At 47.9% G+C, this 17,865-nt stretch overlaps 1 protein-coding gene across 1 annotated transcript; it reads right to left on the reverse strand.

Moving 5' to 3' along the window:
* Positions 1–6,784: 6,784 nt before the first annotated feature.
* LOC133150078 (zinc finger protein GLI2-like) lies at positions 6,785–17,771 on the reverse strand. Its single transcript, XM_061272373.1, has 13 exons — positions 17,684–17,771; positions 12,764–12,875; positions 11,675–11,868; positions 11,135–11,323; positions 10,388–10,574; positions 10,132–10,303; positions 9,972–10,052; positions 9,084–9,242; positions 8,848–8,997; positions 8,615–8,779; positions 8,296–8,550; positions 6,976–7,279; positions 6,785–6,909 (listed from the first exon to the last, which is right to left on the reverse strand). The coding sequence occupies exons 1-13, from the start codon at positions 17,769–17,771 to the stop codon at positions 6,785–6,787; spliced, it is 2,181 nt and encodes a 726-aa protein (XP_061128357.1).
* Positions 17,772–17,865: the final 94 nt, after the last annotated feature.

Raw genomic sequence — 17,865 nt, forward strand, 5'->3', positions numbered from 1 at the left:
CAAACTCAGCCAATTCACAATTACGTCGACTTCGGCCTGTGGAACTCACGTAAGTTATCCGCGTTTACAGAATAATAACAACAATAATGATTCATAAAGTGTGATCAAATATCCTCTAATGTAATTTCATGAAGGTATCAACAGATTTTATTCGTATCCAAATTGTTGAATTTGACAAACATGGATGCTCTCTTGCCCACCATGCACTCTCAATACATGAATGATATTAGTTGCATTATTTTAGCAGTTTTACCCAAAATGATGAATGAAAAAGTATTTATTCTCCAAGTTGCAACCTGTTCTGTCCTTAATGGCAGTGGTCCCCAACCTTTTTTGCGCCACGGACCGGTTACATGTCATAAATATTTTCGCGGACCGGCATTTATATAAACAAATAATACATTTATATAAATAAATAAATAATACCTTTAGAATAAATATATAAATACGTTGAAATAAAATGATACGACTGACATAAAAACAAGTACAAATGACAAAAATAAAACTCACCATTACGTTGAATTTGTGGGAGCACTGAGTTTGTTTCTCAGAAACGAGCCGGTCCCATCTAGACCGCCCGGTACCAAGTGGTTAGGGACCACTGCTTTATGGTATGGGTTCTCACAAGATCTTATGAGGAAGAGCTGCAAAGCGACTTTGCCATTGAAATATTCTAGAGATCTTGTGTGTTTGCGCCATTTCAAACTGAGGCCTTCTTTGAAGGAATGTTTCATTCTCAAATGGCTCTTCCTGTTCATTTGAAGATACCTTTGGTAGCTTCTGACAATCTCCTGATACAGGACCTGTTGGTTGTCGTGATGCAGGTCCTACAAGCTGGCACCTTCATCTTGAAACATGCATCATTGAGGCCTGATGGGACCTTTTCTTAGTGGCGAGAGGCTTGTCTGTGTGTTAGTTACTGTCTTTCATAAGCATGTGCGTGCTGTTGAGAATTAATTTCATTAAGGGGGTCCATTTGCAAGACCCCCCTCCCTCCCCAGCTTGTTTAAAAGCCCTCATAGTGCATGATTAGCGTGCCGTTCCCCAACCTGGCAGCGAGTGGCGGCTAGGTCGGCAGGTCACGCAAATGAAAGAGAACAACTTCATTGTGTGATGACTGGCCCATAAATCATCGGCCCTTTTCTATAAATCACGGCAGATGGCAGGGAGCGAGGCGAGGCTCATGGGAGCGGCGTGCCGCCCCGGTGCATGATGGGAGAAGGGTTGGCGAGGCTGGCAGAGGCGCGGGGTCACTTCCAGTTTGCGCATGTGAAGACGTGGACAGGCCCAAACACTTCTTCCCCCTCCCTCCCAATCCCCGCCGCTCGCCACGGGCCCGGCTGATGAGATGCAGACCCGGCAGGTCCTCGCACCGTGCCCGTTTAAGAGGTCTCAACTGTCTGCTTAATATGGAGACAACTTCATTGACTGTCATCGGCGAGCTGCACTGACACCTGTCCGCTTGACACCCCGTGTCCACCCGGGAGGACGTCGGTCTTCATTATTCATCCCCGTGGCCCGGATCAGCTAAGTTCTGTTCAAACATCCACTCCAAAATCTTCACACCGTCCGATCCGCGTTGTCTAACTTGACTTTGAGGCTGACGGCACAAAATTATTCCCCCCCCCCCCCCCCCCATTCTAGAAGTTCTCAGTCTTAAAACCACGTGTCTAAAAAATCTTAAGTGTAAATATGTGTCCTAAATTTGAAAGAGCTTCGCTAGCAACCAAATGTGAGCGATTAAAAAATATAGCGCATCGATAAAATCACAAAAAGTCAAGCCGTTGTCTCCGTTCTCAAATGCTGTGTCTGCTGAATGTTGGAAACCACGCCTCAAATAGATTTCGCATTGTCTTGTAACTCTTCCTCCATGTTTGAGCCACTAAAAATATATCTGCCTGAATCCTCCGATGGCTAGAATATATCCCGCCGGTCCTCGCGACGAGAGGCGCTAGCTCATTAGCCGATAGACTTCCAGGCTCCTCCACGGTGTCACCTCCTCGCTTGGGAATTTAATAACGATACTCGGCTATTCTGTAAATTGTACCGTTCGCACCTAGATGAGAATTTCTATCAATTGACGGACTAACCGGGGGGGCAAGGACAGCGAGAGATGTCCAAGGTGGACTGGCCTCGGTCACCCCGCCCCCCCACAAGGCATCTCTCAGCTGCCATCAATGCAAATAATAATAATTGATAATTTAATAACCGAGTGGGCGCGATGTGTCCTTTTTCTTCCAATTTTCATCAGGCGAGGGTTGCGTTCCATCATCAGAAAATAAACACCATCCATCATCCTTGTCATGATTAGCCGCTGACAGGCCGAGCTGTGCTGAGCATAAATATTCCGTAATGTGGCAGCCGGGACGCCTCGCCTGGTTCTGCTCACTTTGTTGGACCAGCCAAGAGAAACGTCAATTGAAGTCTTACATCAGAAGGAGATGGCGGCATTGACTTGACTGTTAAGTCCAAGCACAAGAAGCCTGGAAGGGTTCTGAAGCCCTCCCCACTCCCCACCCGCTACTAATTGCAGGGGAAAACTATGCTCCACGCAGAGAACAGAATGTCTATGCCTGTCGAGGAGGAGGAGGAGGAAGAAGAAGAAGAATCCAACTTTGAGAAACATCAGTCTTGCATCAGGAGCTGAATGTTTGATGCTCCTGTGATCTCCATGTTCTTGTCACAAACAAGATTCTCAAATAGTGTTTCAGTAAAACACAATTTTATGACTCTGAGGGAATTTGGTGAACTGGTCTTGCTCAGTTTTAGGACCCAGAATCGGGCCGTGTCCATTTTGATTGGGTTGCCAATTAAGTAAAATGCTGTAAGCTATTCTATTGATCGTCAAGTACAATGACAAATCAATTTGTGCCCATTATGTTCTTTATCAATTATATATGTCTTCATATTGTGGCAATACATGATGTATTTGATTAAGTTTGGGGTCTTGAGCTGAAAAAGATTGGGGGGTAAAAAAAAAACTCGGGTGCATATTCTACCAATCCTCAAACTTCTACAATTATGTGGCGGTGGCTCTCATCAAAATACAGCACCTGTCATTCCCAGCACACCTTTCCAGGTTGGAAACCTCCAGAAGGTGGACTGGCTGATAAGGATGAGAGTTCACAGCCGTGGGAGGTTTTAATGAGGACCTCCATCCTCTCAGCCCCGAGAGGAGAGACCTGAAGGTGCTAAGCGGTAAGGTGGCGGGCGGCGCTGACCTCCCTCAGCTGCCGCCTGAAATGCAGACAAGTTGTCCGCACGTGGATCCCAGTCTGACCCGCTACAATTTTGGTGACCGCCCATAGTGACGGTGTCTAGCGGCGAACCCCGATGCTAGCATGCTAGCATGCTTGACCTCAGCCTCCCATCTTGCCTGGTTATTTTTCTTCAAGTGTCTTCCCTTCAGCTTTTTAACACTGTCAAACAGCAGATGGAAAAGTGCGCTAAAGTTAGCTTCTCTGCGTTTGCGTCTTTCAAAGCTAAAACCTCGCCGTTGGGTTGTTTTTCGCTGCGATGAGCCGCTAATATGACAAAGTTGGCCAAACATATGGTGGGCTTTTTGAAAAGCAGCTGTTATTTTGCTAAGCCGCACATCATAAATATGCATGCGGTCTTAGCGCATGACACCGGGGTGCCAGGACTCGCCACGTAGCGCTGCTTTCTGAGTGCTGCTGTTTGCCAAACGGCCCTCGTTGTCCGTGTACCGACGCTAAAAGTTAAACATGCTACAAAGACCGGAGGCGGCAGGTCCTTAAAGAGCCATACGGGTGATTTTATCCCTTCGGACTCATCTGCGGCGACCCCGGTTTCCCAAGGATGAACATTATTCCGAGGTCCTTCGTTAATATTGAGTAGGCGCTGACATGGGGAGGCGGACCTCTTGCAATGAGAACGTCTTCAATAATGCATGTGTCCCTCAGGGGCCACCATGCAAAGAGTGCAAGGTGATTTAGATCATCTCTGACGGACGTCGTTTAGCCACTCGCGTTGATTTGATCAGACACCGAGCCGCATCTAGCTGCTCTCTTCTCTGCCGAAACTTCGATCCAGAACTGCCTTCTGATGCACTCGTCAACTGGGCAAGTGAAATGGATCAGTAACCGAACCCGTGAGGTCGTTTCCATATTCCCCTAATAGAAATGAATGAGGCGTCCGCGTGTGCCGAAAACTATCCATCATCGGCGCTGACACCAGCGCCATCCATCCAGCCTCGTTAGCCCAACACGTTTGTAATGCGCTTATGATTGCCAGCCGGCTGACACGTGGTGATGGTGGCGTTATCCGGAGTTGGTCGGAGAATCTCCTTAACTCATTCCCTCCCAATGACGACTATAGACGTCAACAGTGAGTGTCAGTGGGACAACCAAGGTTAGATGGAGAGATCAGATTTAGATGGTTTGGAAACATCCAGAAGAGCGGAAGTATCTATGATATACCGGGATGAGGATGGAGCTACTAGGCAAGAGATCTAAAGGAAGAAGGTTGAAAGATCAAATTGGTGGATTCATCAAAAGAAGATTCGACTCGTATTAAGATGTCAGCGTTTGTATTTACGGTCTGTACAGGAACTTTCTTTTCTCGACTGTGTTTCTTTGTAAAAGCGCTCCATAAATAAAATGGAGTTATCCGGAGCCACAAGAAGTATCTTGTTTGTGTGCGGAGTTAACGAAGAGGCCCGAGAGACGGTAGAGGATTGAAGCAGGCTGGCTCTCTGCCCACCGTGTGTCTCCGCTCGCCAAAGATTCCGATTGAAATTCTTTTAACACGGCCCCGTGAATTGAAAACGCACTTTTGTCAGCTAATGAATTATTTGGGTCAGATGAATCGCGGCGCCGGCCTTGAAGAGCAGGTTGACTATTACGATAATAATCATTTCCTGAACGTTCCGAGAGCCGGAAAAAGTGTTGATGAAGCTTTTATAGCGAGCGAGTTGTTCTTAACAAGTAAGTTCTGTCATTAATAAACGAGAGCGCCGCTAGTGAGATCTTAGCACGTCGCCACCTCTGCTTGGACTTGAGCCCGCGGCTATTTTCCCTCCCACTTCCCTTCTCTAAGAGAAGAAGGAAGCTGAGATCAAACGTGTCCGTGGCTGAGTTCCCTGACAGACTCCCATCATTTGTTCCCGTTGCGAGCGCCGCTTTGTTGTGTGCGTTTGAGCCCGTCGTCCTCTGGGCCGCGCTGTCACAGCTCATATTTAAGTACAGCTCGACTAACCGCTCCCCCCCCCCCCCCGCGTTAGCGTCCTTTTTCATCACTTTCCCAGCTGCAATTGACACTATCTTGGGGAGGTAGGATGAGGTCAAAGGAAAGGCGATTCAAAGCTGACTTGGAAAAGGTCTACGAGAAAGCTGTGAGGAAGGAGTTGGCTCATTTCTGGACACTCGGCAGAACCTTCTCTTTTTCCGGGACATTGTACCTAGTTTATTAGCCTGAGCTGTAATTGGCGGATTCATTGGTGAAGATGCGTACAAAAATCAACAATGGACGAACAAAACCATGTTCTTCAACTGCATGTTATTTGAATTTATAATGAATGAAAAGCAAACTTGCCTGACTTCAGAACTTCAGATTTTTTTTTCTTTCTGACTTCTACCAATTAAAAAAAGAGTTGGTAATAATTTCCAAGATAGATTAGAAACCGCAAGTCAATTAAAAAGCATAGCGTGCCTGGCACTAAAACCAAGAGAGACTATCTGGTGGGATTAAAGCAACTGCGCTACCGCTTTTATAGATACTATATACCGTCCCCATTGTATTAACATCTCTAATTAGTATCATAAAATCTTGGCGGAAGTCCGTTGGCCACAGTGAAGAAACCTTTTATTTGAAACAAGACTAACTTTTGTTGAAAACTAGCCGTTAGCTTGCGGGTTGAAGCAACACCTTCCCCTGTTTTTGCTAGCTTGCTAAAACGTTTAAGTCTGTATGTCTTTGGAATTTTATTTTAGTCATCCAGAAGAACATTTGTGAGGCCAGAGATCACTGATCATGTCAAAACAATCCCCATAACGGTTGACTACAGACTTGCTACTTGCATATAACCAGGTCTTCTATGTTGTCACGGGATATAGACATGGTTGGAGTTATGGTCGCTCTGGTGCTTTTTGTGTGTTTAGAAGTCCAAATGTTATTCACGTGATCACCTGTGTCTAAGCCAGGCACTTGCATGACTGCTGGAAAAGTTCTGTTGTTTACATGCTACTTCCGAATATGGCTTGAATACATTGTACAAGTGGACAGCAGATTGCAGCAACAGTAACGACGGCTTCTTCTTAGCGATTTTAATAGACACTTTGGTGCCACATGTCAGTTTCAGGAATGTTTTCTCGAAAGGACTCCAAAAGGAGCCATGCTTCCCTTCCTTGGCCATACTTATTCCAGGAAAAACGATTTGGTCCCTGTCGGACAAAGCATTATATCTGGGGGTGTTGTATTTTCGTTGGCAGGATTGAAAGGAGTCTGCCGAATGCTTTGGGTTCTTTCGGGGGTATGGCTGATAGGGTTTGGGAGATAGTTCAGTTCCGTCCTTCAAGTTGAACTTGCGCATGCTGAGGCGGTGGACGCATTAGCGGGTACTGTCGGTCTGTTGCCCTCGTCGTCTGAGGTGCTGGAGGCTACCATCTGGTTCCTTGCAGCCTTGATGGTATATAAAAAAAGAATCCCAACAAGCTTGGAGAGGAATTTTGCAGAGGTGTCTGTTGTAAACCTTCAGTGACTGGAGCTTAGAGGCCCAAGGTCAGGCTCCACAGATTGGCCCGAGCACAGGAAGATATTGTCGGTTTCAAGTGTGAGATCTGACTGGAGCAGCGAAGAGGAGTTGCCTGAGGAGCGGAGGCTGAGGGTGTCGAGTAAGTTCAGACTTCTCAGCAGACCCAGGACCAATGCCTTGACTCTGCCAGAGGAACACTGAGGAACATCAGGCAACAAAGTGAGATGCTGGATGAGCGCTTTCATCAATTTGTCTCCACTCACCGCCTGCTGGTACTGGTGGCAGCGGCAAATGTTGGCTTGGCGGTCCATTGGCAGAAGTCCCTCCTCTTCTTCTTGATATACTCCAGATATAGATGACAGCTGAGCTGCTCCTGGATGCTGACGTTCGCTGATCCTGCTTCTTCGCCATTAGAATCACCCAAAGACTCCACAGCGAGTTGAAGTCCCGCAGGCTTCCAGCGCTCAAGCCTTCCATTTCTACTCCACCGTCATTGTCGGTGGCCCCACCAAGCGGTGATGGTTCGCTGCTACGCAGTGACTGACCGCCAGGGCTGGACTGCTGCATCTACAAATGAGCAAACGCAGATGAGCTCATCGATATTTGGCCCGCTTGCAAACACAGATGAGGTGACGGCGGTGGTGATGATGAGTCATTGTCGTGCCGGACGATGACAGCCAAGGCCAATCAACCGGGCTCTGCTCCAACATGATACGGAGAGCAGTCGGTCTTTTATCCTCGGCCATCTTAATTGTAAATAATGAGTGTTTTCTTAGGAAAGGGGGCTGGAGAGATGGGGGCGCTTCACAGATTACAGCCCATCTTAGTCTGTCTGTGAATAGGAAATGGGCAGGATGAAAGGAGGCTTGAGCCCGAGCCAGAGCAACGGGCCAATCCTCACAAGGGGGCGAGCCACCCCGATCTTCCCTTCCACGCATTACGGCACCTAGATAAGTTTCGCAAAATGTCATCTATGGATTCCGATACTTCACCTCACCAACGAAGCGATTGTTCTTCCCAATTAAAAGAATCGACGAGAAGTCAATAGCGCCTTCCGTGCGAACCAACCCTCAGTTGCCTCTCGGGCGCTAATATATTCAGTGCTAAAAAGCCGTCTTGATCACAGCTTGATGGTTGACTCTGTTTGCAGAGAGCAGCAAAAGCAATTCCCACTGTGTGAATATTAATTCCTGCCGCGGCTTTTATCATGTTCAGACTGTGTGACGGCTCTCCTCTCCACTGTAGGTTTCACGCCGGATGCCATGGATGTGTGGTATTCTAATACGACTAATGATTACACGTTCCTTCAATATTCATTAGGGCCGAGCCACAAAGAAGCTCTTCTGCCTTCCACGTGGATTTTAAAGGCAGCAGAAATTACATTGGGATTTCACTTGATGGTAAATTATGATAGCAGTGCACCATGGTACGTATGATGGCTCGAAATGGGAACAAAGCCAAAAGCGAGTGGGCTCACCTTAACAAGGTCTGGTTGTGAGGAAAGAGAGATGACATATTTCAGTTCAACTACTTTCTAGGAGAGTAATGGTCCATCGTGCTCTGGGAAAGGATGGGTGTCTTACCACGGGAGTTTCCGTCTTGATGGAGTTGACATGCGTGAAGTCCTCCGCACCTGCGGGGGCGCTGCTGTCTGCGCGTTTCTCGTGGATTGTCTGGTTCTCGCTGTTGTCCTTGGGCGCCAGCCTGGTCAGGAGGTCCCCCCGCTGCCTCTTGGTGACGTGGGCCTCTGGGCCGTGGACCGTTTTCACGTGCTTCCTCAGCGAACTGGGGTCCGTGTAGCGCTTGACGCAGCCCGCCATTTTGCAAACGTACGGTTTCTGTCGCGAATGAACATCTGATTTGTTCAAAAAGGACAAGAATAAGGCCCAAACGGGTTTTTACCTCATTGGAGTGCGTGCGGTTCTGATGTTTGGCTCGGTCCGAAGCGTTGGAAAAAGCCTTGTTGCACCCCTCGCGCTCGCACATGTAAGGTTTCTCCCCGGTGTGAGAGCGCAGATGGGTCTTGAGGTTTTCCAGACGAGAGTAGGCCTTGGAGCAGCCCTCAAACTGCGGCGGACGGACGGATGAGACTCAAACGTCAAGTCCGGTCATTTTTCGGCGCATCTGTTACCCACCGTGCACTTGTGCGGTTTCTCTCCTGTATGCCGGCGCATGTGAACCACCAACATGTACTGAGCCTTGAAGGGCTTCTGGTCCCGAGAACATTCGTCCCAGCGGCACACAAACTCTTTCTTCTCCCCGTGGATGTGGTCGTTATTGATGTGCTGCGGGGACGGGTTTATAACAGTGTCCATCGCGTCAAAGTGACCCCCACCGGAGCACCATGACAGTTCTGGATGCCGAGACTTACGTGGACCAGCTGCTCTTGGGTTTGGTACTCTGTGCTGCAGCCCTCCCAGTGGCAGTTGGACTCGCACGGGGCTTCCGGCTTTGCTTTGCAATCGTCATGGTCCACTTTAAGTTCTGAGATGCTCTCATGGTTCTGTGTCGGTACGCTGGTTTTGTTCGGCTATGGGCCAAGAACAACAAGCGTAAGTGAATGACAGCAGGTGCATGGTCATGTTTTAGAATGTGCCTTTGTTAGTTCTTCAGTGCCTTTTTCGTGAGAACTATCGTGGCTGGAGATAAGTTCTACTCCTTGAAATATTGAAATCATCATGTTGGATATTTTAGGAGAATAATCTGATGACTTGACTGGACAATGCGTTCGATTAGTCGCGATTGGAAGAAAAATGTCGCTGCAGATATGGTCAAGTTTTGTCAAAGGTGAATCTTTTGGTCAGTGCAAGTCTTCGTTGAAATGATGAGCGGCCGCATGTGCAGTCGTGCGTGTGAACATGCTGACTGCAGCGTGTTTGTGTCTGGCCTCGGGCGCCCGATCTTCATCAATTGTGCCGGCCCCAAGACGCCTGCGCGCGGCGCCGCGCTCATGCATCACGCGCAAACTCGCCTCGCCGTTCACAAGCGGGCAGAAATTTGTCACGGAACCGGGAAGAAAAAAAAGTCCTCACATGACGGCGAAGCCACTGGCCAATATTTCATGAAAATGAAGTACACTGGCACAGTTTACACGATCCCGGGAGAGCGGGGGGGCGCTTGGAGGGGCGTAATGAGGGTGCGGGGCGACGCAAAGCTCTTATGCTGTGGACTTTTTTCCAAAATCTGAACCGTGTTTCTCAAGGAGGTCATAGGATTGACCCATTGGTGTTGGCTATGCACTCACCAGTGAACTCGGTGCTTTGGATTCGGGTTTCACCTTCGACCTCTTGGTGATGACGGGGTCAACTGTGCAGCTGGTGACTGATTCTCCGCAGGGGTTCTGAAGAGAACACAACTCTGTTCAGTTTGACAGAGGAAACGGAATCATCCAAACAAGTATCTCAAGGGATTTTTTGTACTTGGGACGCCAGGTCGTCGGCGTGGACCGGAACGGACGGCGATGAGAATCCGAGGCCGGGCTGGCAGCCGGGGTAGGCGGCCGCCGGCTGGAGGAGTGGCGGAGTGTGGCCCAGAGCCAGCAGATGCTGGTAGGCCACGGGGCTGATGGGATGAGGGAAGGCCAAGGACGGGCTGGGGATGCAAACATACCCGAGTCACATCTTCATTCTTTCAAACTTCTCAAGACACGTTTAGCTTCCAGCTGACCCCGCCTACCTAAGTCCTCCGACGGACAGGTGTCCATAAGAGCTGCTGGCAACCGAGCCGGACCGGGAGTTGTTGATGTAAGCCACCAGCGAACTGGGCGAGGTGCGGATCATGGTCTGAAGGTTCACGCTGGCGTCGGACAGAGGTGAGATGGACAGCGTTCTCTTCCTGCTCAACCTCGGAGTCAGTCGCGATACTGCGGACGACAGGTCAGAAGCCTCAAAGTCACCTCGATGTTTTCTTCTCGAGACTTTTCATGAGGAACCAAATAAGTGTGATGTTCTCATTTTCAGGCAGTGTGGCATGAGGTGAGAAGCTACAACATCTAACTTTGCATTACGGCTGCAACTAAAGTCCAACATTATCCTCATTAGGATTCAGACGTAGCTAATTGAAAATTCCCCATAATTACCTCAGATAAGATAGAGCCGTGGACAGGCTCGCAGCGTCGTGTTTAATGAGGCCAATTTACTGAGAATTGATTCCAATTCGGAGGGAAGGGGAGCGTTGATTGATTTTTACAAAGTATGGAAAACACTTCATCTACAGTTTCCTGTTTAGTCCTTGCATGTTGTCGCCCTGGTGAGGACACTCGGTAAGTAATAAACTTACGGCTTGACCTTGAAACGAGCCGCTAACAGCAGACTGGCTAGCATGCCTAACTATCTCCTGATTTTCAAAATATCGCTTCTCTCAGACCGATGCTTCATCAAATCTAAAGTTTTTTTTGTGATGATGATGAAGTCAGTAACTTACCATCAATGGGGGTCATGTAGTCTGACAGGTGGGCACCTGCAGCTAGCCCCGTCCCCTGCATGAGCAGCTCGCCGTAGGAGCCGTGGTGGCTCGCCATCAACTGGTAATACTCCCTGGTCAGAGTCACTTCGGTCGGAGAAGGTGGTGGGAGCCCAAACAGGCTGCCATCTTTGAAATGGTCGTGAGCCACTGAGGAGGAGGCGGAGACCAATTCAGTATTGGACCCTCGCAGACGTCCGGCTTCGTATTTGCGTTCCCTCAACTGGCAGGCCTCCGTGTGTTTTTAGCAGCTTTATTGCACTTTGAATCTTTCCATCGTTAACAATGACAGAATGCAGAATAAGATTTATGTCCACTGCCGCCTCGCAATCTTGTGTTCTAATTCCAGGCCGCCTGCAAATCACCTTCTTTGATCGAACTGCAGCAGGTTATACGCGCTCGCCGTTTCAGCTGGCGGCCTTTCACACCATCCACCGAACGAACACACGCCGCCAAAACAAACTCCTGCCAGGTTGCCAGTTCAACTTTGGTCAGACTTACTGTGAGTGGGGCTCAGGCCTCTGGCTGCCGAGATCATGGACAGCGTAGGGCCGCCGTGCAGGTAGTGCTCCATGTGAGGGTTGACGTAAACGTGCGGGGGGCTGAAGGGGGAGTCGCCGGTCGCCATGGACGCAGGAGATAGACGGATCAGAGAGATATCAGAGATGACAGGGCTGCCTGGAATTCCTACGGGCCTGGGATGGAAACCGTTCATCAGTATCCTAAGCAGAGACTCTTGAGGAAACGCATCACAAGTGGGCTTAGTACAGCTCCAGGGGGACCACCTTCACTTTGAACTCCGCTATGAACCACATACTCCCCTTGTCTTTAGCTCACTGATTTGACAGATGACAAGGTTGCCTGATAGTTCTACGGGTCTGGGTTAGAAACAGTTCATCAGCATCCTAGGCAGGGACTCTTGAGGAAACTCACCACAAGTGGGCTTAGTACAGCTCCAGGGGGATCACCTTCACTTTGGACCTTGAGCTATGAACCACATAACCTCCTTGTCTTTAGCTGTTTGCGGATTGTCTTGTTACATGTGCTAGGTAGCCAAAAGGGACAATAGATGGAGTCACTCGATTCCGTTTGCTCCTGACTCAACTCGACCGGACTGCGTGTCAGCCGTCCGCTTTCAGTGTCCCCGCAGTGATGACGCAGAGGTGTCATGTTGGGCAATCACGGAGCAGGAGAGCCCTGACGGTGCCACGGGCATCGTAACAGAGTGCCACGCCGGGCCACAAATGACACAACAATTCATTTACTGCTCAACGCTGTTGTAATTAGGTGAATTTGGCACTGGCGATAGGAGGGATAGCTAGATCAAGGTCTTGATGAATGAGGGGTCCACTGTCAAGATCAAATCACATTAATCAACGTGGCCGCGTCTGAGGACAGGCGTAGAAACCTCCACCCCAACACCAAACATTTGCCCCGCCCGACACAAACCGAGCCTGTGTGATAAATGGCTGTTGCCAGGCGCAACGGGTGCGCATTGCAATGGAGGAGCACTCCATCCGTACGTTTCCTCCAGCGCTTCTCCTCACATGGGTCGCGGTGCCTAAGTCTAAAAATTCATTCTACACTCACCTGTGGACGGTGTGGACGGCGTGCGGTTCGTAGTGGTACGAGTGGCACCCGTCATGATGCCGCGTGTCCATGGCCATGGGCTTGTGGAAGGATGAGAAGATGTGCGGGGAGGCTGTAAAGAAGAACAGAAGGAAAGATTGGAAAGTCATAAATGATTAGTGAGGCTAAGAATTTTTACATTTGGCCTCACACAATACTCGCAAGGTGACCTGGGACTTTGCGGCGTGGAGGTCACAGTCACGGATCATGATCTGCTCCCGTCTAAGCATCGAGGGAGTTCCGGGCCTCGCAGCGACGTACGTCAGCATTTGCGGTCCATTCTTCTCACTCTGCGCCAAGCTGACAGACTGAGCCCTTCCCCAAACGGCCACACAAATATTCTCTCAACTCCAACTGAGTTGGTGTTGCCACTGATCACGCTGCACTTTTTACAGCGTGGACCAGCTAAACCCGAGAAGGTCTTTCCATCCCTTTTGTGAAATAATGTCGAGTGGTCGAAGGGTGTACCTAAGGTAAACACTTGTAACCTCAAGCTGGGCTTTTTCTCCAAGGACCACCCATCCAAGCGGCACCGCGGCAGTTGCCGGGGTCTCCTCCTTCCATCACCCAGACATTTCCATTGTCGTGCCGCCGCAGGAGGGACACAATGCGAGCGCTCGTGAGAGCTGCAGAGGCGGGCTTACCTGATGCACCCCCAGTGGAACCCCCCACCCCCCCCCTCACGGCCCGCTTAGGCTCCACCTATTAATCATCGCAAGCTAGTGTTTGCTTTTCATTGTCACGCACTAACTCACGCTCCACTTCTCGGTGTTGTATAAAAAGTTATGTCCCGTTCCAAATTCAGTCCGGCCCTGTCATAAAATCAAAACAAAAGTGCGAGGTGATTTCCACTGATCGGAACCGGCCAATGGGCTTCCTCCGCCGCTTTGTGTTGCGTTGTTTGTATCATTTAGCTACTTAGAAGAGTGCATATGTTGAAAGAGTGATTGCGGGATGGCGTAATCACCTCCAGCGAGGCTGATTGATGACCGGCGGCCTTAATAGCGCTGCTTAACACACAGGTTTGTCTAGATTAAGTAATTACCTCATCATCCCGTACGCGACGTGATAAAGAGACGCCTGCGTGGCGGGGAACGAGAGCGATAATTAAAATAGCATCAATTAAATGGCGCTTGTGGGCCTGTCACCGTGCTCCCCAGCTAACATCCATATTAGCCCGCTGGCACCCTCGCCAGGGGGGCGCCTGGGATTATGGAAAATGACTCCAATGTGCCATCTTGGAATTAAACAAAGACCCAGTTCTTTTTGCGCACTGCAAGGCAAGCGGAGCTAAGAATAACATCCAAAGGCGAACAACCTTTGACCTGGAATGATAAATAATTGTCTCATTCTCTCCTGTCAATCAGACTACCCAATTCTTTGTCAGTTTCATTTCAGGGACTGGAATTGATTTTTTTTTTTTTTTACAACTCACAATGACTTGCGCAAAGTTGCTTACATTGGCATCGTGACTGAAACCAGAGTGCCGGAAAAAAAACAACCTTATTTATTTCACGCCACGCTTGGCGGCTAATTAGCTCCAGCTAATGCCACCAACAGCCACAAGACAAAGCACAACAGCACAACAATTAGTCTGAAGGCGCTAATGGCTTTCCTGTGCAGGTGCGAGCACACGCAACAACTTTTACGATGGGCCTCTCTCTATAAAATTATTAACTTCGACGTCGTCCTGATTTATTATTTTTTTTGTTTACGCTGTTTATAGAGGTCTTGACTGAGTTGAGGAAACCTTCCAGTGTATTCCAGTGTGTGTGCAAACCAGTGAGAAAATTTGGCTTGCTGCTGTCATAATCACCAGGGCCAACAAAACATATCTGCGCTTTACTTTGTCGTTGATATTTCTGTCAATTTAAACTTTCACTCCACTACATATCCTGAACAAAATGTGTACTCTTACTCAGATACTCTAATCTACTCTCAATTACAAAATCAAATCTGAAGAATTTATTTGTTGACATAATGCCTGAACCGTGAGGCACAAAGCCTAAGAATAATATAATATAATAAAATATAGTATGTTTTTTCTCTAATGTAATATATTAATGTAATAAATAAATTCAATATAGTAATGTAATATATATATATATACACAAATTGTATAATGTATAACATAACTAAATAAAATTAATAATAATATAAATAATAAAATAAATATATATCGAAATAAATAATTAATAAAATCAATATAATATATCTCTAATATAGCATCATTGAAATTTTTAAACACAAACACAAAAAATGGCTCTGTGCTATAGTGTACGATTACTCTACTGTATTGTTTATTTCCTGCTCAATAATGTTAGCTACCTTTTGAGTCTGTGTTTAACAATGAGACATCCCAGTGACCCCTGAGCGGGGCGGCTATTATTCTCCGTCTTCCGCCGTCCTCGCCGGAAGATAAGTCCTCCTCTCTTTTGACCATACGCATTTTTCTCTGCCAGAGGTCCGATGGCCCCTTCCTCACCCCGAGCACTTCCGGCAGAGCGCCGGCCTCCAGTTGCTGCTCGCTATCATCAATAACTCGCCAAATCTTATCCTCCTTATCGCGAACACGGCTCTCTTAAAGCAGCCTGGCCCCGCCTCCACTCACCTTGCAAGTTCATGCGAGACAGCCGCTAATCGATTTCAAGAAATCTCGCTGTGATCGACTCGCACCTGAATTTTAGAAGCTAACTAAAAGATTTCACCAAGTTTACTCATTAGCTCCTGAATTAAAAGTAAAAAAAATTTTTTCCAGTGCAGTTCAAATTTAGGATTTTTTTTTTTATAATTGCAGACGGGTCTCGGTGTATCCACTTCTCCTCATTGTTCCTTAAAATCCAATTGAACAAGGTGGGTCGCGTGGCAGCCCGGGGTGGGGGTGGGGGGGTTCGGTCGTGAGCACCCGGGTCCATTCTAATTGACTCGGAGCGCCGCATCTCCACTTTTTATTTTAAACAAAGTGACTCTCGCTTGAGCTTCATTACATGCACCCCATTTCCATAGGCCTCTGGGACCGAGACCTGGGCCGCTCCCGTGGAATAAACGAGTGCTCCATGATAAATGGTTCTATTAGCAATCCAGATTGTTAAACTGTGATATAACAGATCGGAGCGGCGAGCGGGGCTCCATTCATTTTCCTCCCCTCTGTACACGTTTCCATGTGTAAATAAGGTATTAAAACTGGGCATTAGCCCCGTTCTGTGATAGAGAGGAAATTGTTCCAAATAAATAACCCGGCCCGCGAATATAAAACAGCCGACACGGAGGCTTCGAGGTGGGCAAGACTTAGGTAGGGTCCCTCCTCCATAAAAACGGCTGCCGTATATTAGTTTGGGCCTCAAGGACCTCGCCCTGTCTGGCTGCGTGCTCACTTATCAGGCGCCGCCTGGCGAGAGCAAAAATAATGCCTAGAAATTCCGTAAGTAATGACTCTGTCAGAAGCTACCTGATTGGCCGCGGCCGAGGCGTTGTGATGTCGTCCGCTTCAAATTGAAGCGCAAAAGGAGGAAGTTCAGAACGGTTTCTCAAATTGGGGTCGGCAAAGTATTGGACTGACGAAAATATCATCAATTTTTGGATGGAGCTGGCAATTTGAGAAAGTTGTCCATGTCAGAAATCACATCTGATGAGTTCTCATCATTCCAGGAACCACACGGGTCTCTGCGTGGGTGTCACATGACCTTCAGAATACCACAAGCAACACGGCTGCTGCCCCCGGCGTTGGCCTCGTTGAAATATTTAACAAGGTTGTGTCCGTCTTGGCTTGTAAAAGCGCCACTTCTTCATCACAACCGCCCATTTACACTTCAAAAGTGGCGTGGCGTGGCGTGGCGGTCGATGCCTTAACGTGGTGGTGTTAATAACGTTGCGGTGTTGTCGTGTTCGCCATTGCTCCCTCGGGAGGTGAGCAGAAGTTTTTTTTTTTTCTTGCCTCATTAAATCACGTTCTTCAATCTTATTCAATCATGATGAAAAGTGCTTGGCACTTTTCCTCAAAGACAGCCACTGGTGGAGCTAGAGGGTGGGGTGCGGGGGCACTGCCCCCTCCTGAAAATATTTGGACCCCCCCCAGGTGCCGGGCAAGATAATTGACTTTTGGATATTTTTTTCCATATTTGCACTCAACCTCCAAAAAAAAAAACTTTTTAATCTTAATTAACATTTTAGATCATATTTTGGTTTTTTTAATTTTTATTTTATTTACCGTATTTTTCGCACTATAAGGCGCACCTAAAAACCTCCAATTTTCTCAAAAGCCGACAGTGCGCCTTATAATCAGGTGCGCCTTATATATGGACCAATATTGAGCCACTACAGCAGGCGTGTCCAAAGTCCGGCCCGCGGACCAAATGTATAGATCTTCTATATGGACAAAGTTTTCAAATGGGCCATTCATTGAAGGTGCGCCTTATAATCCGGTGCGCCTTATATATGGACAAAGTTTTCAAATGGGCCATTCTTTGAAGGTGCGCTTTATAATCCGGTGCGCCTTATAGTGCGGAAAATACGGTATTTACTTTTTTTGCTTTACGGTCCAGGTTCTTTCTGGAGTTTTATCGTCACATATTTAGTTGAGGACATGTGTTAATTTTGAGTTGGACTTTGCTTGTCTTTCATCCCACGTATGTGTAAATCTTTGAATCATGACCGCGGCGCTCATCAGTCCTTGAGTTGTCCACTCAAAACACTCACCTATCTTCTATTGATCAGCGCTTAAGCATTCATCATGCACTTTCACGTTGCGCTTTTTTGATGACTCCTGACTGCGAGGCCACAAGCGCTTTTTCTTTCATCCGCATATTTGATTATTTCATCACCCGACCCACCGCAGCCGCTCACAGACAACATTCACGGTCTCCCCTTAAAGTTGAACGTTACCTCTGGTCTCTAGTGGCTTCTTCAGGAGGTCTCCAAAACAGCTACCATCCATTTTGTCTTTCTTCTCCTCAGCCCGAGTTGCTTCCATGGTCGAGCATCTGAAAGAGGCAGAAGGAGAGTTTAGCAGTCGGCAAGTAGATGTGCTCAAATATCGCTTTGAAAATAAACAATATACAATAGAG

Source organism: Syngnathus typhle, linkage group LG2 (assembly GCF_033458585.1).
Source record: "Syngnathus typhle isolate RoL2023-S1 ecotype Sweden linkage group LG2, RoL_Styp_1.0, whole genome shotgun sequence".
NCBI classification, from domain to species: domain Eukaryota; kingdom Metazoa; phylum Chordata; class Actinopteri; order Syngnathiformes; family Syngnathidae; genus Syngnathus; species Syngnathus typhle.